This window comes from Cetorhinus maximus, chromosome 2, assembly GCF_964194155.1.
Source record: "Cetorhinus maximus chromosome 2, sCetMax3.hap1.1, whole genome shotgun sequence".
NCBI classification, from domain to species: Eukaryota; Metazoa; Chordata; class Chondrichthyes; order Lamniformes; family Cetorhinidae; genus Cetorhinus; species Cetorhinus maximus.
Genome location: NC_135880.1, coordinates 134,129,083 through 134,156,668, shown reverse-complemented (window position 1 = coordinate 134,156,668; position 27,586 = coordinate 134,129,083). Strand labels below are relative to the sequence as shown.

Below are 27,586 nucleotides of genomic sequence, written 5' to 3'. Positions count from 1 at the left end.
ACCCTACTGGACACAGGCACCCAGTCACAAAAACACCCCTCGACCATCACCCTCTGCTTCCTGCTACTCAGCCAATTCTGGATCCAATTTGCCAAATTGCCTTGGATCCCAGGGGCTCTTACCTTCGTTATCAGTCTCCCATTTGGGACCTTATCAAAAGTCTTGCTGAAGTCCAAGTAGACTACGTCAAATGCATTGCTCTCATCTACACACCTGGTCACCTCTTTGAAAAATTCAATCCAATTGGTCAGACACAACCTCCCCTTGACAAAACCATGCTAACTGTCCTTGATTAATCCCTGCTTCTCCAAGTGTAGATTAATTCTGTCCCTCAGAATTGCTTCCAATAGTTTCCCCACCACTGAGGTTAGAGGGTAAGGTGCTTGAAAACTTAACTCAGGTTCAGAAAACACAAACATTTTTTCACACTGAGATGTCATGATATGCTTTGGAACCAAAACATTGTTTCTTTTTACAATTTACTTGCCAATTTCAGAGAGTCAAGACCAAATATGGGTTTCAATAGAAGGAAAGATTGAGGGCAGGGATAATTGGTTCAGAGCAAAGATGAAATTCAGTCTCCATTTTAAAATTATGTATTCTCTCTTTAATTTTATATATTTCCATTTTAAACGCTTATATCCACATTTATAGTGGAAATTATGCAAGTAAACTTGTCACACTGTAATATAGCCTCCTGCCAGTGGTGGCACTGTAGTACCTCTCCCACGAGGGTGTTATTACAACAAGCCAAGTTTATATAATGTTAAAGTCATAACTTCAGTCTTGAAAAATGTTTTTTACAAAATGGAAGGATTTGGCATGATCGTGACATGTGGATGCTAACCTGGGATTTTTTTTTTTTAAAAAGGCCATAAGTTCACCTTCGAACTGTAAACAAGCAGGCCTTTTCCAAGAAATCACCTGATCTGTGAGGAGGAGTTGTTTGTTTGGGTTGAACTGCAAAGCACTTTAATTAATGAAAAGTTGGGAGACAAAAGGTAATCACATGAAAGGGAGAAAAAAAACTTAACTTGTGAACCTGCTTGTTGTGAAGGCAGTTTTGTTGGAAACAGAGCTGAGAAAGGAAGGCTACCTTGACTGGCTCCCTCTCTCTACCTTGCCTAAAATTGTGTGTGGCTATCAACCTGTAGCCAGAGAAACCTCATCTGAGTGTAACTAGTCTGCATTTGGACCTGCAAAGCTGAGGCCAGTGGTGAGAACATCCAGGTCTCCACCAGAACCAGCGGCCTGTCTTCACACGAGGACACTCCAGGTCAACAGCATTGAGACCTTGTGGACTTTATCCTTTATTTTATGATGTCCATTCTCCAAAGCCCATCTCTGCAGAGAGATTCTATTTGCTTATCCTTTGTTTGTGTGTGTGTGTGCGTGTGCGCGCGTGCACGGGCTGGAGGAATTCTTTAGGAAGAGAGAGATAGTTATACTTCCCAATTACAATCGTGTGTTAAACAGTACTTGCAATTTCTTAAAAGTTTTGTTTTAAAATAAATTAATCATTCTGAGTTTTTGAAAGAAGCCTGGTCAGAGTATCTTTTATTCTGGGTACAACAGGTATAGGTACACAATTGGTCATTTTGGTGAGAAAATTAAACATTTAAATTAATAGTACGACCTGCGAAGAAATGGGACTTGATAATCCGTGCACACCTCCCATCCCGGTTGTGACAATAAGCAGTTTCCATTTAAAGTTCCGACGTCTGAATTTTTAAATTAAGTTGACAGGAAATGTGTACCGACGCAAGGTCATAAATGCTTATGTATAAATATCTCAAGCAAAACAGTTATTTTTATGATTTTTTTTCATTATTGTGAACACAATGTTTTAGAGCTTTCGCTGGCTGGATGCTACAATCACTGCCAGGGACAGTCCCAACCAACACTGGTAAGAGCTGGTTACTCAATTTCCAGTTTGGAGGTGGTATGAAGTGAGAACAAGCTGATGTACCACAATGATAATTGCTTAACTTAAAACAAAAACAATCATGGCAAGGTACAGACTGGGTCCATTTTCAGAGCACAAGATTGACATTAGTTGGAATGAACTTGGGACAACTTGGGCAGCTCATGCACAAATTGAGCTAGTAGTGCAAAGGTATGACCCAGAATTACATGCGTGCAGAACAACAGCTCATACACAGGTAAGGGACAATAGCTTCAGTCTTCCAAATCTTTACCTGGAAGAAACTTTGGCTCATCCATGATGGAACCAACATAGGAGCTGTGGAGAGGTCTAAAGAGATGGTGATGAAGTAGAGTTGGATGTCATCAGTCTATATGTGACAGTATCTAGCTCAGGGGCCAATGGGAATGAGGTTGAGAGAGCAGGAGGTGAGCCTCATGAACAAAATGCATGAGAAGGTGGCATGACAGCAACAGGAGAAATACAAGAGTTCATGTGTTCATGGTTCAGGCAGTGGGGAGTCTTGGCCTGATGAGTAGGGGAAGGAAGGGATGTGGCAGAGGCAGCTGAACAGATGGCCCCAATCTCAATGGCAACAGCGTCCATGAGCTCTATGCATTTCTTGTTGGAGGACGGTGAAAGGAACAAGGGTTTAACGAAATGGTTCACCAGGGTTTATCTTTGCTCTGCAGGGTGATCCTGGAGTAGTGGGTTGTTTTGGCAGAAGAGAGCGAGACCTGCTAGCATTTGGTGTATTTCAGTCATAACTTCAGATACATTCAAGCGTCTATTTCTGGGACTGGATTCGACTGTGGGTGCCTTATCAGGGAGAGGAACAATCAAGGTGGGAGAGGGTGAGGGTTTTCAAGCAGGCAAACTTGAAAATCCAGCTGTAATGCTGAGGCTAAATTTAGCACAATGATCCATCAGTTACCAGGAAATTCTAAGTAACTTGAGAATAGAAAGAGTGGGGGTGGTTGTTGATTTACTCAAACAGAGGCTTGCTGGAGCAATGTGCAATATAACACCTTTCGACAACTGGCTGGCAGATCCCTTCAAGAAATAAATACACAGCTCAGGATGGAATGCAGTCACAGCTATTTCTGTCGAGGCAGAGGAGCAGCCGTTAGATGACTGGAGAACAATTACAAGATAAATTATATCACAGCAAGTGTTACCAGCATACAAGGTGACTCAAGGTGAAAATAATTTACCAGTTTGATAAACTAATTTTACAAAATCACCAGTACAGTAACCTCTGTTCAATCAGACGAAACTAAACAACAAAGTAATTGCCTAACACCAATGACATGCTAATGATCATGGAAGTGCTGAGTGGATGATCCATCTCGGCCTCCTCTGGAGGACCCCAGCATCACAGATGCCAGTCTTCAGCCAATTCGATTCACTCCACATGATATCAAGAAACGGCTGAAGGTACAGGATACTGCAAAGGCTATGGGCCCTGACAATATTCTGAAAATAGTGCTGAAGACTTGTGCTCCAGAAGTTGCCGGGCCCCTAGCCAACCCGTTCCAGTACAGCTACAACAATGGCATTTACCCGGCTTTGTGGAAAATTGCCCAGGCCCCAGGTATGCCCTATAGACAAAAAGATGACAAATCCAACCCGGCCAATTACCGCCCCATCAGTCTACTCTCCATCATCAGTAAAGTAATGGAAGGGGTCATCAACAGTGCTATCAAGCGGCACTTGCTTAGCAATAACCTGCTCACTGATGCCCAGTTTGGGTTCCACCAGGGCCAATCAGCTCCTGACCTCATTACAGCCTTGGTTCAAACATGAACGAAAGAGCTGAACTCCAGAAGTGAGCTGAAAATGACTGCCCTTGGCATCAAGAAACCCTAGCAAAATTGGAGTCAATAGGAATCAGGGGGGAAAACTCTTCACTGGTTGCAGTCATACCTAGCACAAAGGAAGATGATTGTGGTTGTTGGAGGTCAGTCATCTCAGTTCTAGGACATCACTGCAGGAGTTCCACAGGGTAGTGTCCTAGGCCCAACCTTCAGCTGCTTCATCAAAGACCTTCCTTCCATCATAAGGTCAGCAGTGGGGATGTTCGCTGACGATTGCACAATGTTCAGCACCATTCGTGGCTCCTCAGATGCTGAAGCAGTCCATGTCCAAATGCAGCAAGACCTGGTCAATGACCAGGCTTGGGCTGACAAGTGGCAAATAACATTTGCACCACACAAGTGTCAGGCAATGACCATCTTCAACAAGAGAGAATCCAACCATCGCCCCGTGATGTTCAATGGCATTACCATCACTGAAACCCCCAATATCAACATCCTGGGGGCTTTGCCATTGGCCAGAAACTGAACTGGATTGGCCATATAAATACTGTGGCTACATGAGCAGATCAGAGGCTAGAAATCGTGTGACGAGTAATTTACCTCCTGACTCTCCAAAGCCTGTGCACCATCTACAAGGCACAAGTCAGGAGTGTGATGGAATACTCGCCACTTGCCTGGATGAGTGCAGCTCCCTAAACACTCAAGAGACTTGACACCATCCAGGACAAAGCAACCCACTTGATTGGCACCACATCCACAAATGTTCACTCACTTCACCACCGATGCGCAGTGTCAGCAGTGTGTACCATCTACAAGGTGCACTGCAGGAATTCACCAAGGCTTTCGACAGCACCTTCCAAACCCACAACCACTACCATCTGGAAGGACAAGGGTAGCAGATTAATGGGAACACCACCAACTGGAAGTTCCCCTCCAAGTCACTCTCCATCCTGACTTGGAAATATATTGTTGTTTATTCACTGTAGCTGGGTCAAAATCCTGGAACTCCCTTCCTAACAGCAGTTCAAGAAGGCAGCTCACCACTACCTTCTCAAGGGTAACTAGGGATGGGCAATAAATGCTGGCCCAGCCAGCAAAGCCCACACCTGTGAATGAATAAAAATATATATATAATGACGGATAATTCACTAAACATTACAATAATTTGTACTCATATAGCATCTTTAAAGAAAAAAAAAATTTCGGGGGACTTCAGGGAAGAAAAGGAACCAACCAATGCACCTGGAGATTTAAGAGAGGTTCCAAAAACATGGCAGCAGCTTGTGTAGCAACAGGGGAGACTGTGAGTTTCGAAAGTCTCACAAAAGTGTTGGAGAATGTTGGGTTGCAAACGGTTGTGCTTTAAACTGTTCATTTGATCCTAAGATGGAAGAGAATTGGGCTCTCAAGGATAGCTAATCAGCATCTCTACCTGGCTACAAGGCCCATGGGATTCACATTGCCATGGAGGTGAGCTTTCAGAGGGGAAGGATTTCAAAGATATCTTCCTGAAAGCTTTCAGCCACAGTTAGTCTGCCAGGGTGCAGGAGAGCAGAGCAGCTAGAGGCTGAAAGTCTCCATGGCTCACCACGTCAGAATGCAGGTGCAAGCTCACGCTCAGATTGAAAAGACCAACTTCATCAGGAGTTAATACAAAGCTGAAAGGCTCACATGTGCTAGAGGCGGGGTCTCCTGTAATACCCTCACTGTAAAGGACAGTTCTGGGGTTGGAAAAGTTACCACGTTGAAAAGGAAAAAGGACAAGTAAATCCTTACATCTGCATGATCCTAACGGTCATTTTGGACTGATTCTGGGAGAATTAAGTATCTACTTAAAGTACACTGTGACGTATACCTGATAGTGTTTTTTCCTCAGTTGTGTTGAAAGTAGAAGTTGCCTCCAAAAATAACATTTATGCAGTAGTGCTTTTAGTGTGCTTGTTACAGTAAACATTTTAAAACTTGAAATCTTGTTGAGTCATCCATTCAGCTGTTAACTGGAATTTTGGATTTCTGTTTAAAAATTATTGGTCCAAACAGGCTGAGATGAGTACACTGGATTTGGCCAGAGTGTAAATTGACAAGATTTCAGAGTGCCTTCAGTTGTATTTATTGAAAGTTAAAATAGCTATGTCTATTGCTGAAGCTTTCCTTGAAAGAAAGGACTCGTCTATAAGTGCCTTGCAACAGTTAACAAAGATTAATTTAAAAGTGGTGGCAAAAAAGTTAGAAATAGATTTAAAAGTAGGTGCTAAGAAAGCAAAAATAGTTCAGCTGTTGGTTCAACACTTGATCCTTGAGGAAGAAAAAGGGAACCCAGATAAAACACAAATTGAGTTGGCTAGGATTCAGTTACAAATGAATCAACTTGAACACCAAAGAAGTAAAGAAAAATAAAAACTGGAACTGGAAAGCGAGAAGAAAATCTAGGCCTGAGGCCTGCAAGCCGGTAGCCACTAATTTTTGCAGTTTTGTACGTTTGCATTTTATTTCTGCTTTGCTCTTGATTTTAAGCCTACAGTGAATATTTAAAGTTATTTTGTATTAAATCTTACTTGGTAGACATTGATCTTAATCCAGCTATGATTTTGCTTTGATTAATTAATCAATAATAATCAGTAGTGACCCATTTTCCCAGAACGTTTGTCTTTTGTTTATAAGGAGTCCTTTTCCTTACTGCATTCAGCGACCTTTAGACTACAGGCCAGGACAATGAGTAACCTGGAGGTGGTCTCCTAGTATGGTCATCAGAAGGTGAAATTTGATTGATGGACATAACATTTGAAGGACGACAGATGCGTAAAGAACTTCAATATTGTGAAGTCTGCATGGCCTTGCAGTGCCCGTTGGGAAGAATTGATAAGAACTAGGGCTGGTTTTGAGAAAAGACTGAACCAGGCGTCGGGTGACTGGAATGGAGCCAGAAGTTTGGCTTAAAGGGATGCTGCTTCGAGGATTCGCTGCTGCAGTCGTAGTGGAATAGTCACCACTGAAGACAGGAGAAAGGGCCAGGAACAGAGTGACTGACCGTAGTGCCCACCCGTAAGTTGCACAGTGACTTGGTAATGTATGTACCAAGGAGATGGTAACGTATGTACCAATTTAGGGTGCTGTCATGGAACAAACTAAGTCGGGGTATATATAATATACTTTCGCCTTTCAGTAAAGTTATCTTTCTTTCTTTTTCCTTATTTTTCTTTTTTTATATATTATCAATTATAATTTTCATCATTATTGTTCTATTATTATAATCATTATCTAATATACAATAAAATTGCTATTTCAACACATTCTTATCATAGTCAATCATTCCTGTTACGTCCAGAGTACGGCTCAGAACCTAAGTAAGACTCTGAAAGTAAGCCTCACACCACGCCCTACAAAAGGGAAATGCGAAAACTTGAATTAGAATTTCAAAGAGAGAACGAAGCCAGGAAATTTAAACTAGATAGAGAAAAGCTTCAATTATGTGCACAGCGAGTAGCAGGCAGGTTTGATATGGATCAGGTTTAACTCCTGGTTTTGATTTGGCAAAGAATATTTGCCTCATGCCTATAATTCAGGTGAGGAAGGGATCGAGATGTATTTTGTATTATTTGAAAAAATTGCTACAAAGTTAGGGTGGCCATGAGAAGTTTGGACAATTCTATTACAAAGTGTATTGGTGGGAAAAGCATTGGAGGTTTATTTGACTCTTTCTGATGAGTAGTCTGCAGACCATGACACAGTTAAGACTGCTGTGCTTAATGGGTTAGTCCCAGAACCTTATAGGCAAAAATTTAGAAATCTGAGGAAGAGACAGAATCAGACTTTTGTGAAATTTGCTAGAGAAAAATAAATGGTGTTTGATTGATGGTATATGGCGATGAAGCTTGATCAAAATTTTGAAAACCTTAGGGGCAGAATATTATGCTCAGCATGCAGGTGCACGCCCGACATGCCCGAGCGTAAAATGACGCGCGATGACATCGGGCGTGCATCCTGACGTCATTGCGCAGTCTCATGATATTTCGTTCGGCGGGCGCATGCCTTTACATTTTTTAGGAAACCTCGAGCGGGATGAGGTTTCCTAAAGCAAATAAACATTAAAAACTTTATTTTTGAATTAAAAACATGTCCCAGCTCATGTGACAGTCACATGAGGGGACATGTTTTATTAAATTTTTATTCTCTTTATTTTTTTTATTTACACAGTGCTTCAATCTCCGAGCTCTGCGCCTCAGGGAGATTGAAGCGCTCTTTCTCATGCATGCGCGAACTACGCGCTAGGCCCGGCTCTCCCTCTTCCCGCACAGGGAGCGCTCAGCGCTGCCGCTTGCAAACCATGCAGGGTGGGCCTTAATGAAATCGCGGTGCGGAGCCGATCGCAGGCAGCGTGCACCCCCGCCAAGGGCAAAATCCTGCACTAGGTGTTATTACTGAAAGAATTTATAAATAGTATTCCTTCAGGAATCAGTTCCCACCTAGAAGACTGTAAAAGTTTCTAAAGCAAGAGAGGCTGGAGTTTTGGCTGATGGTTATGGACTACCCACAAACATATAGGAGGGCAGCAAACCTTTGTTTGTAAACCCACACAGAAATTGGAGAGATAGAAAAGCAGTGATGAATAGAACACTAATTACAATAAGGAGGATGAGAGAAATGAAAAGACAGATGCTTCTTAGAGTAGTAAAAAAACAGCATGGAGAATAAAAATGATTCAAGGAGGCCAACTTGTCAGAAATCACAGCATGTGAAAGCCAACAGCTGGAAATTGAAAGCTAAGCCGGTAACCTCCATGGGCATGTCTAGTGCTTCTCCAGAAAATGTGTTACCAGTGAGTAAGGCTTGTGACAAACCAATGCCACCTAATGTATTTACAGCAGGTGTAAATTGGAACATAAAAGATTACGGGAGTTTTGTATTTGATGGTGAAATAACTCAGCATTTGTCTGATAAAGGGGCCAAATGGATTATTATTCTTAGAGTTACGAGGTTGGCCTAAAGCTTGATGTCAGATAAAGACTTGAATTTCTCTCCAGAATGTTTGCTGAATGAAAACAAAGTGGGGGCAGAGGTTAAAGTCTGAAATTGTTAAACTGAATTTTGAGTCTGGAAGGCTGCAGAGTGCCTAATTGAAAGATGAGATGCTGTTCCCTGACCTTACATTGAGCTTCATTAAAACACTGCAGGAGCCTGAGGGCAGGGCGGTCAGAGTGGAAACAAGGTGGAAAATTAAAATGGCAGGTGACCAAGGCTCAGGGTCACGCGTGCGGACTGAACAGACATGAAATACTAGTCCAGTATCATAATCACTACATTGTCATACAGGGGTAACCCAGAGGCCTGGATTCATAATCCAGAGAATGAGAGTTCAAATCCCAGCATGGCAGTTTAAGAATTCAATGAGAATATTACTATTCATCTTACGGTTTGCTTTGTAGGCATTGCAACAAAATAAAGAAGCATCAATAGGTTTTAGTTCAGATTTATAGTAACTTGTTCTGTTGAACTGAAATGCAAATACTCAGACCAGAGATGCGACACATTTTAATTGGTCATATAATCTCCTAGTTTTGCTTTCAGGTCTCAAACTATTTTGCACACAAATAGAGTATGGACAATGTTACTGTTAACTGCTGTTTGATTTTAGTGATCATTCACAAATGCAAGAACTAGATAGGTTCTTGTGAACAAATGGGAATGAGGATTATGTGACTCACTGCATGGGAATACTGTGGATCAGTGGAAAAAATGGACCCAAGATTTTCTCCTACCTATCATGATGATCACCTAGTCAGGATCTCCTGGTGCATACCATCCACTTCACAGGGAAAGATAGGCAAGATCTCCTTGAAATAAGGCAGCTCAGAGAAAACACACAGAGCAACAGAAGTATGTAGCCAAATCCATGCTAGTGTTGGTAATGTGAGAGGCAGTCCTAGGTACCACTGATTGATGTGTCATTCTGACTCACCACTGGAATCCAAAGGGGCAGACTGGAGGTTGGAATTTTAAACACTCAGCTCCAGATGAAGCTGCAGAGCCAAACTACTAATGGGTGGGATAGCCTTAGACACGAAAGCTGAGAGAAATTTGACAGACATTTGTTCTGCTTTTGCAGGATGCTTGTGTACACTTGGGAGTCCATTCTGATGAAAGGTCGTCGACATTAACTCTTTCTCTCTCCCCAGATGCAGCCTGAACTGCTGAGGAATTTCACCATTTCTGTTTTAATTCTGGGAGTCCTGAAACTTTGGCTCAGCAAGCTACACAGCACAAGAGTAATTTGGTGGCAATCTCTCCGCATTAATTTAAAATAAAAACCATTAAACATGGGGTGTAGTAGTCAAAGAAAGATTGTGCAAAGCAGATCTTGCAAGTATTATACCAGCATAAAAATATCACTTACCTCTCTTTTCTCCTGTATAAGGAACCAAGTCCTCTCTGTCCTTGCACTCTTTCGCTTGTTTCTCTAGGTGTTCCAGAAGCTGATCTCTATTTAGTGGGCCTGTAGGTGCCTTTTTGGTCTGATCTTTCTGCCTTAATCCTACAGGTAGAAGGTCATTCTGAAAAAGAAAAAATAAACTTTCACATTTTTCCCCTAATCTGCAATGCCATGTATGGACTACACATCCCATCTTATATCCTTCAGTTGGAACAGCAGTTCTAGAGCTGTACAGATTAATGGTACAAACCTGGTCTCATCCAATTTTAATGAGAAGTAAAGTAATTTCGTGAAAGCGGATTAATACGCAATGTGTTGGTGTTAGAGGAGGTGCTTGTCGGACGGTAAAATGAGAAGACAGTACAATTTAGCACCAGGATTGCTAGTTGGAAGCTTTTTCCATGGCCTCTCAATATTCAGTGAGAAACTACATGACTTGTTTCACTATCAGGAAATCACCAATGGAAGCCTTGTAGCTCCACTTTTGACCAGTACATTTGTCTAACCCATTCTATTTGCTTGCAGTTGGTGAACAGGATTTATGCACCAAATTCAAAAGCTAACAAAGACTGTTGAGGAAGATATTTTTCTCGAAGTGCTCGAAGTTCTAAATGCTCTGTCAACTATTGCTAACTATCCGTTGAAATTAAAATTGGTAAAACCTAAACAACAAACATGAGCAGATAAAGAGTTAATGGCCTTTAAGCTTTTCTGGCACAGTTGCTAGTTATGCTCCCCAGTGCAGGAGTTGTGTTCTCTGTACATGCAAGTCAGAGGCGTCATGCTGTCTATCCAGCAGTTTATCTAAACCGCTGGCATCAAACTGCTTTTAATGATGGCCCTTCCAGTTTCTGTTCTCCTGCAGTACGTAGAATGTGAAGCATGAGTAGCCAGTTTGCTGAAAGCAATCCTCGGCATTAAATCTGCTCTCCAAATGCAAATATTCTCACAATATTCTTGTAGGGCTTCAATCATCCAAAAGGGTCTATGGCCTTACACTAAATGCAGTCGATCCCACTCTACCATCTGCTGTATTCTGCTTTTCTCTTTGTATTCTTCCTATTTCTTTCTCATCTCAGCTTCGCGTGTTCGGGTCAGGGTGATGTAGTCACTGCTTTTCACAGCCTCGTTTTGTAAGAGAAGCCTCACTAGGCCAACACCTAATGGGTAAAAATATTCAAAACACAGGGAAAACCCTGACAAAATTAAACAAACATGGGAGTTGTGTATGGAAATCCTTTTTGTAATTTTAAAACTCTCTCTACTGTCACGTTCCAGTGTATTATGGACTTTCAGTCAATATTTTTTTTTAAGACCACAATAGGCTATAAAAAGATGGCCGCCCAAGGATCACCTGACTTCTCCTGAGGATGAAAACACTCCCCTGTCTCAAGAGGGAACAAAAGGAACTTTACAGACTGATGTTGATTCAATGCCTTTTCCTGAAACTAATTCAAAAGGGTTATTTCAAATTGAATGGGCCATTCAAATACAAAGACACTAGCTGCCTCAAACTCTCAAGGCATGAAAGTCATCACACAGGGTGCATAATCAACCTAGCCACCCACCGTATTTGAAAAAGGACTTTGAACTTGTAACAGGTCACATGGTAAGACAGCCATGTTTGTTGCTTGCTTTTAAAACAGCAAGAAGCTATTCTTGACAGAAAACTATTAGACAGTCATCAAACCAGCTGCATACGTTGAAAGTGGGAGAAGGGCTCTCCCCAAACTGTTCCAACTTTAAGTCCACCTGAGAATCAACCTCCTGGAAAGTTGACTATAAGAGGCTTTGCAGCTTACTGAAAATCCTCTGCTTTTCAAGAGCTTCAGTTCCATCAAGGCATCAACTCAACTAAGAGACTACAGGCTTGCTACAAAAGACACTGAGACAATCATAAATTATATATTTTTTCCGTGAGTGATAGAGTAGGTGAGCTGACTGATTGAGAGGTCACATTTCAAACCTCTGGGGCAAGTGTATGGTAATAAAGAACTTACCTTATTTATAAATTCACCAAATGCTTGCTGCTAGAACTATTTAAAACACACACCCATCACATACAAAATACACTGATCAGGGGCAATAAGAAAACACAAGAATTTTGTCCATAATATTACCATATCACTTGCCCTTTCCCTTTCTTCCATCCACACCTTTCACAGCTGGGCAAGCTGGCAGCTCCCATGAACTCAGGCATTCAAGCCTCATGAGATATGAGAAATCTGTGTCTTCTCAATCAAAACCCTGCATCAAGAATGAGTGTTTGCTCAGTCTGCCGATGCAACACTCCTAAGTTTGGTAGGTTCTTTAAGTTTTAAGTATGGCTACTGAGGCCAAAGCATGAGTGGAAGAACAGCATAAAAGTGTGCGTGCAGGAGTGTGCAAATGAGTGTGTGCACATACCGCTGATATTCTGATGAGTGATATAATGATGTGACCTTTCACTTCAGCTAATGAAAAGAATTAGCACCCTTTGAATGGAGTTACAATAGTTCATATTATAGATTTATTTTAAAACTGTCTCGTGTTTAAAACATACATACCAAAATTTTATTTAAATACTCAATGTCCAGTAGGGAACATGTAAAAGTGGTGATACCTTTTCCTTTGGTTATTGCCAGAGGAAGCCGTCAGCTAACAGTAGATTTAACATTATGGTGACAGCAGTCAGGATTGGTTTCAATCCTGGCGAGTATAAGCTCTCTCTTCAACTATGGCAGCACCACCCCCACAGAAGGGGTGAGGCGAAGGGCTGAGTAATTTTCATATTTCTATTCCCACTCGTGTGGATGAGATTTAGAATTATGGTCGAATGTTTTTTTACTGTGAAAGTAGTGATTTATTAATAAGTTAATAATTTTATATAGATGTTCTCTGAAAACCACACTTCCTTTACACGAGTCTTAGGCCCCCAGCTGCAAAGCCCCCTTCAATCCTCAGTTTCAGACTCCTCTTCATCCTGGCTGATTTGGAAGTAGCAGAGTTCGTAGCTTTCTTTATCGGAGGCGATAACCCACAGCCAGTCTCGCAGATCATTCTTTGAGTACTTTTTAGTCAGGTACTTCAGGTATCTCTTGGAGAACTTTTTGGTTGAGGTGACAGTATTTTTCAGACACTCTATCTGGACGACGTTGCCCAGGTTTCCGGCCTTCCCACCAACCTTCACTTTCTCTGGCAGAAACTGCTCGAAGTTGCTGCAGTCGAGGATCCCATCTTCCACTGGGTTGGAGAGGTTGAGGGTGAACCTCTAAACGGGTTTCTTCTTGCCCTTAAGGAGCACAGGTGATTGTTGACCACTCCAAATTGCTAAGCTAATTAGTTCAATTAATAACTGAACCATACTGACCAAGATTATCCACATTTCAAGAATCGGTTTGTGCTCCATTAGCTGATCTCAGGACACAATTGGCCACCTGGATAAATATATAATAAATAAACGTAAGCCTAAACTTCCAGTTCCTGTTATCCCTGTGGTTGAGTGGCTTACAATAGCTACTTTATTGGCTCACACAGAAAGCACATAGGGCGACTGGCACATGTGAAACAATACCATAGCTGGAAGTAAATATTTTTGGGTGGGTGAAAAGAGAGGGGCAATATTGAGGCAGGGAATTGGCAAGAAAAGGACAACTGTTTAAATATTGGTTTGTTGGATTCATTGCTGCCATTTAAAACAAATCCTCCTGTTATTTTTAATTTTGGTCTAGCTTCTGGCATTGGATTAATGAGTAAATAACCAACCTTGGACAGAATCAAATATAATCAATCATACTTTAAAGAGTTTAAAGAATTATCTGTTAAATAAACAGGACTGCCAAGTATTCAAAATAAAGGCTCAATTTTTACTCCTGGGCAGCAACACCACAAAGCAAGCACTGAGCCTGTCCAAATTTACAGAGGGGCTCGAGCAATTTTAATGACTGGCACTCATTAAAGTGCCACTTGATGATTTCCCAACCAAAACAGCTGCCCATCCATTAATATTAGATATCAGGAAGCATCACCAGGAGCTCAGGGTACAGGTCGCTCACATACTTCAGGATGGGAATCTTGGGAGCTGAGCAGTTGGGCTGTAAGGGGGAATGAATGAAGGAAACTAGAGAAAGGAGAGGTCCAATGTTTACTCGTGGATCCCAGTAGGTCATTTCTATTTCCTCTGGTCAACGAATAAGCCTGTTGCCTCGCCATGCCTTTTCTGGCTGTAGTTTCCAGCAGGTTTAGCCTGGTAGGGAAGCCACTACTGCTTCCCCAATCACGCGTTAGGCTAAAGTAGCAGGCTGGGCCCTGACGATGTCATTGGAGCCTAGACTGCATATTTATATAGCAGTAGTTCTCAAACTGTGGTCCGCACAGACTTTTCGGGAGTGCACGGAATAGATAAGTATGTGAATGAGTGGTGGCCAGAGATGTGAACCGAGTGTGGCTGCATAGGGGCAGTGCAGAGTGGGCTGGCTACTTGATCTAGGAGGCAAGCACACATGGAGGAGCACAGAAATGAGCATGAAGATTGCTGGGTACACCCGAGGCTGATGGTGAGTGCCAGGTGAATTCAGCCTTGTTCAAGGGATGGGAGTTTTTTTTTTAAATAACCACAAACTCAAAGAAAGAGTGCCAAAATGAAAGTGTGACAAGGCACCATTTTTCCCTAAGGCTGATCCTGTTACCCAGGAGTAATGTGTTGTGTACTTACAAACTTTATATAATGAGGCAATGAAACCTGCAAAGCTAATGTGGCATCTCAAACAAAGTATCAAGAACATAAAGATAATAAAAAGACATTTTTGAATGAGAAAAAGGAGGTAGGCGTCAGAAAATGCAAATGATAAATAACATTGGGTGCAGACAAGCCCTGAAACCATCCTTCTTAAGAGAAGCAAACTTAAAAGCAAGAAATTACATACTAACAGAGAGGAGATGGTTCTTCCTGCTGTAGAGTGATGGTAAGTGCAGACACAGAACAGAAGTGGAAAATATCAGTTTCTAATGACACAGTTAAAAGAAGAACTTTAAAGAGATATAAAATGCCAACTGGAAAAGGACTTTGTGAATGTAAGCAGTTTGCAATTCAGTCTGAACAACAACCTATACTTATATAGCACCTTTAATGTAGTAACATGTCCCAAAGTGCTTCACAGGAGCATTATAAAACAAAGTAGGAAACTGAGCCACATAAGAAAATATTAGGTCAGAAGATGAAAAGCTTAGTCAAAGAGCAAGGTTTTAAGGAGTGTCTTAAAGAAGGAAATTGAGCTAGAGAGGCAGATAGGTGACAGGAGGGAATTCCAGAGCTTGGGGCCTAGGCAACTGAAGGTGCATCCACCAGTAGTGGAGGGATTAAAATCAGGGATGCTCAAGAGGTCAGAATTAGGCGAGCTCAGATCTCTCAGAGGATTGTGGAGCCAATGGAGACTGGAGATTAGGGAGGGTCGAGGTGATGGAGGGATTTGAAAACAAGGGTGAGAATTTTAAAAATCAAGATGCTGCTGGAGAGACAACTGATCTTAGCAGTGCAACGCAATTACTTATTTGTACTCATTTGGGTTGGGGAAGTTTTTAGAAAGCTGCTTTTCTGTCAGGTGGGTGAAGAAATATTCAGGTTACTAGCTAATTCATGAAATCAGACTCACTGTAGTGGGAGAACTGTGATACTATTTGGATGGTGCTGCAACTTTTACAGGCAACAGGGGTAGAATCATTGCAATAAGAAGAGCTGGAAAACCACAGATGATCATTACCTTGTATGCTGTATTGCCAACCACATGCTTCAAAAAGAATGCAATTACATGCTGTGTCAAAAGCAACTGAATTTTGTGAAGTCCAAACCAGTGAATTCATGTATGTGTGCAAAGCTGTGATCAGAAATGGGTGCAAGGCATGAAAAATTATCATTTCACACTGAAGTACATTGGTCTCTTAGGAAGAGCTGCAGGCTTTTCTATCTGTACAATCCTGCATTAGCTAAAAACTATTCTGACCAATTATAGATAATGAAACTTGCGTACGTTGCTGACAATTTAATTTGTCAAATACCACTCAATCTAAATGCAAGGAGCAACACAACCATGCTCTCAGCAAGTGACAAGGCTGCAGCATTTAGGAAAAGTGGAAGTATGAGAGGGAGCTATGGAGTTTCAGGTACGTTCCTGTGACTGGCTGAATTTCTGGATACAAAAATAATAACAGCAGAGTGTGTGAAAGAAAGGATCATTGTTCACCTTGCAATGTTGACAGGGTACTTTGAAATTATATCCATAAAATCAAGGAATGAAAGAAAGGACATGCTGTCAAAGCTTTTCGTCTTGCACTCATCAGGACAGAAATGAGAACACCAATTTTCAATGGAAGCAACAATTTACACTGCATGAAAGTAGGGTGCTGACTGCTTGGGAAGTTAAGCCTGCTTGGTTGAAGCATTTCCATGGAGCTTAGACCAGGGAATTATTGTGCCCCACGCTTTTGTTTAATTCAAAAAAGATGCGATGCCTGGACATGTTCTTTTTGCCTGCAGAGGGCAGTTCCCTGCTTATGAATAGACGTATCTTCCAGCAAGTGTAAGTGAGTCAACATTGCAAGATAATCTTAAATTGGCTGTTGGTGTAATTCTTAGCACACTTGGGATTGTTCAGCAAGTGCTGTCTAATTGCAGAATCACAATTAGACATTAATTGTTAGACATTATCTTCTGAGTTTTGCAAGCATGGGCTGATTGAGTATGGTCAGTACTCTGAATATTGCGAACAGCCAAAGGGACGTGCTGTTTGATATGATCTGCCAATCCTTGATTTTGAACAGTTCTATCAAATCTCCTCTCAACCATCTCTTGTCTAAGGAGTACAACCTGTGCTTCTCTAATTTATTCACATAACTGAAGTTCCTCATCCCTGGAACCATTCTCATGAATCTTTTCTGCACCCTCTTTAAAAATCTTCACCACCTCCCTAAAGTGTAATGCTCTGAATTGGACACAATATTCCAGTTGAGGCAATACTAGTATCTTATAAATGGTTCATTATAACTTCCATGTTTGTATAAGTCCTCTTGAAGTCTATCACTATCCTCCTCACAGTTCACAATACTTCCAAATTTTGTGTCTTCTGCAAATTTTGAAATTGTGCCCTGTACACTCAAGTCTATGTCATTAGCATATCAAGAAAAGCAGTGGTCCTAGTACCCACTCTCCAGTCTGGAAAACAATCATTCATTATTACTCTGTTTACTATTACTCAACCAACATCTTATCCATCTGTCACTGCTGCTTTTATTCCAGGGGTTTCAACTTCGGTGGCAAGCCTGTTATGTAGCACTTTGGCAAATGCCCTTTGGAAGTCCATGTACACCACGTCAACTTCATTAGCCTTATCAACCCTCTGTCACTTCATCAAAAACTTAATCTAGTTAAACATGATTTGCCTTTAACAAGTCTGTGTTGGCTTTCCTTATCAATCTACGCTTGTCCAGGTGACTGTTCATTTTGTTCCAAAATATTGTCTCAAAGCTTTCCCACCACCGAGGTTAATCTGACTTGGCTGTAATCGGTGGGTTTATCCTTACACCTTTTTTGTGTAGGATATAACATTGTGCGTTGTAATATTTGCAATTCTCTAGTCCTCTGGCACCGTCCCTCTATATAGGGATGATTAGAAAATTTTGGCCATTCTCTTTGCGTCTCTTATTTGATTTTTCATTTCCCCTCTGAAACTTCTATCTTCAGCCTGGTTTTTCGATTGGCTGGAGAAACCTACAAAATAGGGACATGAGGGCACTGCCAAATCTCAAGCGCAAGGCCTCATTTAAATGCTGCAGTTTCCCATCCGACAGCTGGCCAGATCATCAATCTAGCCTGCAGGGAGAACCACAGCGAGCGGTAGGAGAGTGCAGCTGGGGAGAGGTGGGGGACCAGTTGAAGACAGGCTCAAGGCTTCCTTGTGGGACCCAGAGGAGTTCTTCTGCTGCTCCTGACTCACAAGAAAGCCTGAAAAGTAAATTTATAATTTATCTGCTGGGCCACTTCTAACTCAGGGTCCAGTTCCTGGCTGTTTTGCCTGACAAAAGAGCTTACCCTGTCCCCCTTCCTCCCTCTATCCCTCATTTAGGCCTTTAGATAAAATTGCAAATCAGTCCCAATGGTATCATCAGATCTGACCTGCATATTTGAAACAAAGCTCCATTTCCTTACAACCACGGAATGATTGCAGCACCATTCGGCCCAGCATGTCTGAGAACAACTCAGCTAGTCCAACCCTCCCAACCTTTCCCTGTAGCCCTGCAATTTTCCCTCTTTCAGGTGCTTATTCAATTCCATTTTGAAAACCACAATTGAATCTGCCTCTACTACACAACCACACAGTGCATTTCAGATCCTAACCTCTCGCTATGTAAAAAAAGATTTCTTCCTGCGGGCCTGCTTCTCGCCTGTTCAAAAGAATAGTTTAATAGGGGGACAGGGTTGAAAATTGTGAGATAACTAAAGTAACAGCTGCCAGTTACCTCCACAACCCCATTTCTCTTCAGCCCCATGTTGCAGAAGTAATTGACACTCATTACTTTCGCTATCCTCCAACCGTTTCCGCCAGTTCCGTTAAAATTGGGCCTAAGGAAATTTGTCAAGAGAGACACTTTTTCAGTCACATGGAGTCTTGCTGAAGTCTTGTAATAGCATCCTCTTGTGGTCTTTTTGTGTATTTTTCTTTTCTGTATGTAAATAAGTCAAACTGGAATAAACAGTTCAGTTGGGCACTTGATTTCCATGTGACACACAGTCTCTTTTGTCCTGCAAAGATATCACAGTCTGGCAACGAAGGTGGGATTATGGATTTTCCTAGATGAAGAAATTTGGGTTGGAGATGTTTCCAGCAAACCAGCAGAGGAATGCGAGGTTCTTTTTGCTGAGAAATAGGTTTAAAAAACCCATCATAGAGTAAATAGTTTTTGTACGCTTGTGTGGACTGACGTTCGAAGATGGCTGCATCAACAGGTATTATTGGATATCTGGGAGAGCACAGCCATGGTCGAAAGTCTTTTGATGCATACATGGTGCAGCTCAAGATGTTTTTCACTGCTAATAATATCCTCAAAGATCCTGATAATCCAGCTATTAATCAGGCAGTGGGGGAAAGGAAAAAGGCAATATTTTTAACTGAAGTAGGTCCAGAAATGTATGAAATGCTCAAGAATTTGTTCACCCCAGTTAAGCCAAAAGACATGTTGCTGTCAGATATTTTGTGTCATCTTGAGCAGCATTACAGTCCCATGCCATTGGAGATTGCTGAAAGTTATCAGTTTGGAACAAGGAATCAGTCACCCAGTGAGGACATTTGGGACTTTATCGAGGGTTTGAAAAAGTTGTCCATTCAATGTAATTTTGGAGAATTTCAAGAGCGAGCACTGAGGGACATGTCCGTGTGCAGTTTAAAAAGTGAACGTAAGTTGCTGACACTGGCGGGCTATGTCGAAAGTTAACTTTGGCAAACGGCGTTGTCCATGGTCATGGCGGAACCTGACTCGAGACAAGTCACAGTTAACAATCGCCAGTCATCTGCTGAAGTTAAAAAAAAACTGCAGCTGAGAAAGCAGAAAGCCCCAACAGCAGCAGTTGGTAGTAGCAGAGGTACTACAAAGTCCTGCTACTCATGCCTAGGCCAACACTGGGCACATAATTGTCCATTTGTGAAGGCAGAATGCTACAGCTGCAAGAAGAAGGGTCATCTTGCCAAGGCATGTCAAAAGAACATAAACAGAGAAAACGCTGGCTGGAGAAAACAGCATGCAGTTGTTGAAAAGCACCAGGTCGATGAGGGGTCGGTTGAGACCCATACAACCCAAAGCAGAAGGATGTCCAGTGGAAATTTACAGGGCATCATAGTCCAAGTAGCGTTGGATGGAAATCCGGTAAACATGGAGGTCAACATGGGTGCATCCTTGAACGTGATTCCTGAATCGCTATACCATCAAAAGTTGAGTCAACATCAACTGGTGAAGTCACACATGGAATTATTAAGTTATGGAGCAAACACTCCCATAATATAAGTATATTGGTTCCAATCACATACAAGGAGCAATGTGCAAAACTGCCCATCATTGTGGTGAAGGGTGAAAAACCAACTTTGTTCAGAAGAAACTAGTTAACACTTAAGTTAAATTGGAATGAGCTTTCTCTCACAGAAGCAAACTTCACAACGCAAGACGATGGGATCACCAAGTACCCTCAGGTGTTTAGTGAAACCGGCAAAACTATTCAAGGATATAAAGGCCAATGTACAGGTCCAGAGGGACAAAAGACACCAGTTCATTGCAGGCCTCATCCAGTGCCCTGTGCTTTAAGGGAGAAAGTAGAGCAAGAACTGAAAAGACTTGAGACTGAGAACATTACCTCTAAGTAGAACAGAGTAATCGAGTTACTTCCATAGTGGTTTTACCAAAGTCAGAAGGTAGTGTAAGATTATGTAATGGTAATGGTAAAAAGATAATGGTAAATCAAGTACTAGACATGTCTGATGAAGTGGGAACTTCAATTGAAGGTCAAGGTCAAAATCAGTCATTGCTGGGGAAACTTTCTCCTCAGACTCAGACCAAAAAGGGTCAATGTCCTTCCCAAATTTCTGAAAGTTTGAGTCAAGAAAGTAAATATTCTCTTAGGAATAGGAAACCAGTGGTTAAGTTAGATCTGTAAATAAATTAAAAACAAGAAATGTATCTAATTGTTTGGAATTTTGACGTTGTGTAACTTTTCATTAAGGAGGGAGGAGTGTAGCACCCTCTGTGTATATATAGAAGTCAAACCCGGATAAACTAGGTTAGTTGAGTACTTGAGTTCCATGTGCCACACAGTCTCTTTTGTTCTGCAAAGATATTACAGATCTCACGAAAAGGCTTGGAAAATTCTGGATTTTTATTTAAAAAGTCTTTTTGCACATGCACACCCAATCAGCCATGCCCATGCATGCACCGAAACTCCAGACAGCCAACTGGAGAGGAAACGAGAAGTGGGGCCTGTCTGAGCCTCAAGCGATTATGCATAATTACCATACATACTGTGTGCTATGTGCTAATAAATATGCTTGAGGTAGGAGTGACTTAACGCGTGGTCTCAAAGTTTGTTCTTGAACCAGAAAGAAGTAATCTGTTGGCATATTCGAGACACTAGGCCCTGCTGCACAGACCAGGTAAGTGGTCCCAAGAAGAAGGAGTGACTTGGAGTCCTGGATTCATCGATACAAAGAGCTGGGGAAACCTGGAACCATGCAGGCAGGTGCTGCTCCCTGAGGACCAGGACTGGGGAGAGGGAAAGTGAGGCTGATGGCAAGATTGTGTGGGGAGTTGGGTGGTGGTGTGGACTACAGAGTCTATCAAGTAGACCCTGAACAGAGGGGAGAAAAGGAAACTGAGTCTTCCAAAAGCAATCTCCCATAGACCCCACTGGTGGGAAATCCCTATGAAGGGGAGAGACAGAGCCTTCAAAGAGAGAACCCTTTGGTAGGAGCAGGCCTGAAGCCTGGGCATCCCAGTTTTCGAGGAGGTAACAAAAAATTCAGACATTTGGCTCCTCATTAGTCTATGCAAGAGGCCGAACAGACATCTTAGACAGCCACTCTGGATGCCTGCAAAACAGTCTGACTCAATCTCAGGAAAGACATTTTCAGGTATCCTGGTGATGCAGGCTATTGATCCTATATATTAGATCTTATTTCCAGATGAACACAGCAAGGTGCAGCTTTTAACCACCACCTAGATCGTTACAGTGATGGCAGCAGCAGGAAGAAGTTACACACATCACATAGCTGCTCTATTCAAAGTCAACTTTAGTTTAAATCAGTTAAAATCAATGTGGATCCATAGAGTCCTGGGATATACCAACCTTTAGACTTTATCTTTTAATACGACGGTAAAGAGACAGAATTGCTGCTTGCACTCAAAAGCCTTGTTGCTTGAAAAGGACAAGTGATTTGTGATGACTCAGATCCACTAGAAACTGGGATTTTTGCCATTTCTGAGGTTCCTATGTAAAATGATGGCATTCCTACATTAAAACAGTGACTACACATCAAAAATTTTTCATCCGCTGTAAAGCGCTTTGAGACATCCAGAAGTTGTGAAAATGCTATATAAATGCAAGGCTTTCTTCCTTTTTTTCTTTTATTTGATCAGCAAACTGTATTGTATATATGTAGTAAGATTTTACATAGAACTTGCAGTATAGAAACAGACCATTTGGCCCAACTGGTCCGTGCCAGTGTCCACAAGCCTCCTCCCATGTTATTTTAGCAACCCTATCAGCATATCCTTCAATTCATTTCTCCATCATAAATTAGGATTATGATCTGGAATGTACTGCCTGAAAGGGTGGTGGAAGCAGACGCAATAGCAACCTTCAAATGGAAACTGGACATGTACCTGAAAGGAAAAACATTACAGGCTAATGCAGAAAGAGCAGGGGAGTGCAAGTAACTGGATAACTCTATCAAAAATGGGCTGACTGGTCTCTTTTTGTACTGCATCATTCCACTGTGATTGGACGGCAGGTCCTTCTCATTTTTCAAGAAGCCACTAAATTAAGTTTATAAACCAACTGTCAATCTATATTGGAACTCGCTTGAAAAAAAAAGCAACTCATAAAAATCAAGAGGTTTGATATAAAAGTTACCAGTTTGTCTCTTGATTTATGCGACAGTGCAGTAGGCAAGTCTGCCTACATCTCCGCCCACGAACTACAAAATAAACTGCCAAGGATCAATTGGTGAATGGCAAGGGTAGGATTTCACCCAAGTAATGCCATGTGGGATGCCTGCATTTTTGGTCTTAAAAAAATTAGAATTTCAGAAATTGTATGTCATTTGTTAGGCAAATCACCTTGACCAACATTAAATGTGAATCAAGAATGGGCATCTCACCAATTCTAGTTTATATAAAACTCTCAACACGAATAAACTGTGAAATGGGACAGAGCAGTTTGATTTGAAGCCAGTTCATTAAGAAACATTTTGCTTCCTTTTTTGTACAAACAAGTCTTTCCTCCAGCACTCAATATATAACCCAAATATAGTGGTACATTTTAGCCCTTTCATTTCTATTGAACTGTACATACATAGTCAAAGGCACTGAATTATATATGTATATATATATTACATATATATTGATTTTTTTACCTGAACAGGCATTAAGCTTTCTGGCACTAAATCAGCAACAAGTTCACTGATTTTTAATAAAATCCTCATGCAATTTTTAAAATAGTAACTTTTGTTTTAATGATAACTTTAGCAGATCAAATAGGTTAATTTGTATAATTTAATTGAATCCGCTGTTTTTTTCTTTGGCAGTGTGTGTAGTTTCTACTGACCACAAGTTGCATTGGTGGGGGATGCAATGTATAATAAAAAGTATTTCCTCATGCTTCTCTTTACTTCCCAAAGTAAAATCAAAGTAACTTACAAAGCAAAACTTCACTTGATTCAATTTAACTTAAGACCCTCAATGGGACAGGCAACAAAGAGCTTCAGCTGTTCAGGCACCCTGAGGCAGAAACAATTAACTTTCAAATGGCCATGCTTTTTAAATATATGAAATTCCCTGTCTCAGCAAAATAAGCAGTCTGATGTCAATCTCCTAGCAACTGGAACCCTGGTTCAAACAATTGCTGTCCCTTTATTAATATAGAATTTCTTTTTTGAGGAGAACATTTTTGTTTAATAAAAGATTATTCTTACCTTTGTTTCTATTGCTTTCATATCTAAATAAATATTTAGTAATTTTTAATCTACAAGTGCCAGTACTTAGTTTGCGCCAAATATGCTGACTCTGAATCATCATCTCCTCTTGGCAGTACTTTTTAATGCTAGAATATTTTGATAGCAGTTTTCCTGCATTATGGTGAGTTTTATCAGGGGCCCACGTTTGCCTGGGTTCCTGAGCAAAGGCTCCTGATACTTAAGCCTGATGACTGAATATTATATATCTCCAGGTGTATCATTGATGAAAAATACCCACAGTGCAGACCCTGCTAATCAGACTCAAGTCAGAAGCTCCATGCAATAGTTGGGCCTCCAAACCCAATGGCAAGATAGCTGTTGGAGAAGATGGAGCAATGGATCAAGGGGAGGGTTAACTCTGGAACAGATTCCACGGAGACCGTGTCAAAAGACATGGGCCAACACTGTTATCCTCTTGATATCTGATAACATATCAGGGAAGCTCAGTCAATGACCATCCCATAATTTGTCTGGGAAGGGTCAGGAAGGGAAAATGTGACTGGCATTTATTAACAATGGATACACCAGTATCCATAGCCTCTGAATTGTGGGGAGAGGAGGAGAGGAATGTAGCAAAGCATTAGGAATACTTCCCACTTGGAGCACTTGATCCATCACACAGTAAAGTCACAACACAATTTGCACTTATCTACGCATGCTCTGTTAACTGGCTTTTCCTCTCAATTTCAGAAGAGAATGGTATAAGAAAGTTGTGAAACTTAACTTGCTGCCTACACCCAACCCACGGAACAATAAGGTTACAATAATAGAGAATTTACTGTGTTTCATAGCTTGAAACAAGTTATTTTAAGTGAACTTGCTCAAAATGGTTTCTGCAATGATATATGGGGAGAGTGGTTCTTAAAATTCCGATCGATTACTGAAACATATACAATGGGAAAGCCAGACACAAGAATACCCAAGTGCTAGAAATTGATAACATATAGCACTGGGCTATTAATCAGCAATATCAGCCTGGATCATGCATTAAGTATAACGATGAGACTAGCAACACTCATCGTTATAATGGAGTAAATCGGACAGCAACTTCTGAAGTGCACATTGGCCCATGAAAACGCAAAAATACAGAAGTTGTAGTTGGAACTGCAAGGCTCCTTTAAAGGCTGCACTGTAACAGTGTCTCATCGATAGACTTGAAGCTGAAATACACCTAAGGGCATGCAGTTGTTGTACTTAGCCAATATTTACTCATTAATATGGCAGATATAGTTAGGACTGGTTGCATAAGGATGCAAGTGCATTTTTTAACAGTGTGATAAATCATCATTACTGCCAAATAAACTCCCTGGCACTGAAAATTGAATTTTATAAATGTGGAGTTTCATTCCTTCAGTATTTTTTTGGAATTTCTTTTTTTAATTTTTAAAAATCTCTTTTCCTTAGTCCCGTCTTCCCTTTCCCCTGCCTTTTCACTTTCTGTACATCATTTAAATCTAATTTATACTTCCTGATTTAGACCCTGAGTGATGAATCTTCATTCTGATTGGTTGAAGAGCCATGCTGTGTTCTCCCAGTTCACAGCACAGATTGCTTGTCAAGGTGCCATGCCGGATGACACTAATAAGTTACTACTCAAAAGCCTACAAAAAGTCTGTGGGCAGCTGTCAGCGTAACGAACAGCAAGAACCATTCCTTTGCTGCTGACTGCAGAATCTGGGTCATTATCTAATTAAAATATCCCCAATACAAGTAGCATTTGACGAACACTGCTGGAGCCCATGGGCTTGCTTTTGTGTATGTGTTAGGGAGTTGGTTGCCCATTATTTGAATAAAGAAACCTTCTGTCCTGAAGATGCTCTTGATGTACATGTTAGCTATAATTTTGATGTAGGCAACACAACAGCTCTATAGGTAAAATGCCTACATAATTCTGAAAATGACTATAAACAGTGGGGGTTGGGCAACTAGTCGCTCCCCTTATGTCCATTTATATGACTTTTCTCTGAAAGGTCAGCAAAGAAAAACATTTATAAAGTAGTTTAAAGTTGCCTTGTTATCCAGACTGATTTCAACTACTTACTGTTACTGCTTGCCTCTATAAATGGCTAACTGAATAAATATGTTTGATAGCTTCATCATTTACAAATGTGTGGAACTATCTAATATAAGCAACTGCTGGCTTTAAGGACTCAGGAGTACTACCAGCTTTGGAGGTTTAATTGGGTTATCTTTCCCTCATTCTACAGCACAGGCTTTTACAACTTACTTTTTCACTGCTGTGGAGACTCTTCAAAATCTTCTCATTAGGTTCAATTGCAACATGTCTGAACCTGGAGCAAGACACTCACTGAATTTCTCATTACAGATCTTAACAAGATCTGGATGGATAAACATTAACTTTCATTCACCTACCTCACCCATTCATTAATCCATTTCTGAATAGGTATAATCCACAAAACAATGCAAAATGAGAATAAATAGTCTGTTGGTGCTGTCTACCAACATCTTAACACTTTTGATTCTCCTACTTGCTCACTAAAACCATCAGAGAGGAAAATATAACTCAAAGTCTAGAACATACATGCACACAATGAGATATGCTCCAGAACGTTCAGGAAAACGGGTAAAAAGATAGACCAACAGTCTGATTAGTATTTTTGCAGAACTGGACTCAAAGTTGAGGACAAACATAACCCACATTATTCAAAAGAAAAGAGAGACATAAGCTGACAGTTGCAGAGCAGTTATCCCAATATCTGTTTTGAGATGAATAGGGGACAGCAGTATTGCATCAATATTGTTCCAGAAGAAATAGATCATGGATTTCAATTACTTAAATTCTTTGAGGACTCAACTGCATTAATGAATAAGGACTGTCTTTTACATTTAAGACTTAAAAGGAACAATGTTCTCTGAATTCCTAGGTGATTAGCTAGTTGAATTTTTAAGTAAAAATAGATCAAAATGAAAATATTTCAACCTGGATGGGGTGCGCAGCTGGTTCACAAGATCTGGAACAATTTGGGCTTGACAGAGAAATATGTATATTGAGATATGCATGTAAATACCTAAATAGATATCTGCAGATATAGATGTGTAAGGCTATACATACGTCAGGATCTAGTTCTTCCAGCTCATCTTCCAATTGTTGGATCTCCTCTTCTGATAATTTCCGGAGGAGGTCGTCTTCATCAACATCCCGATACTTTTCTAACTCCTTTTTAAATGGTGCAGACATTTTTAATCAATCTTTATTGTACTTCCTTTGCAATACTGCAGTACACCTGCAAATCTGAACAGAGGGATCACAATAATGAAGACACCACTTAAAATTGATATTTCTTTAAAAATACATTCAGGGAGGACATGTTTCTATATTAGCACAGTTATATGTATTTCTTTACTTAAGTATTAACATACATAATTCTGTCATCTATACACTAGTTCTTTTTTTGTAATTAAGCATATCAGTGAGGTAAACAATAACATTTCAGAATCTTCCTTCTGGGTTTCTGTTAGAACTACAATTCAATGTAAGTTTGATAAACATTGGACCAGATGTTTCTGGAGCAGGACATCTCACAGCTAGTGTGCTAATTAATTAGACTATATTCTGCATCCTTCGTCTTGAAAAAGATGTTTCTCTGTAACTTGCTGTAAATTTGAGCTGATAACAGTACGGAGAGGGCAACAGGACGTCTGGGACCAACAG

At 40.9% G+C, this 27,586-nt stretch overlaps 1 protein-coding gene and 1 pseudogene across 4 annotated transcripts in view; both read right to left on the bottom strand.

Moving 5' to 3' along the window:
- Window positions 1-27,586, bottom strand: part of tmod1 (tropomodulin 1) — a 78,761-nt gene that overhangs the window by 25,717 nt on the left and 25,458 nt on the right. For all 4 annotated transcript variants that reach the window (XM_078569680.1, XM_078569691.1, XM_078569676.1 and 1 more), the window contains exons 2-3: window positions 26,987-27,166; window positions 10,133-10,289 (exon numbers count right to left, since the gene is read on the bottom strand). In XM_078569680.1, coding sequence (XP_078425806.1) covers window positions 10,133-10,289; window positions 26,987-27,112 — 283 coding nt within the window. In that variant the 5' untranslated portion in view covers window positions 27,113-27,166. The remainder of the gene's footprint in view (window positions 1-10,132; window positions 10,290-26,986; window positions 27,167-27,586) is intronic.
- Window positions 13,071-13,511, bottom strand: LOC144689704 (ribosomal protein eL22-like pseudogene; annotated as a pseudogene).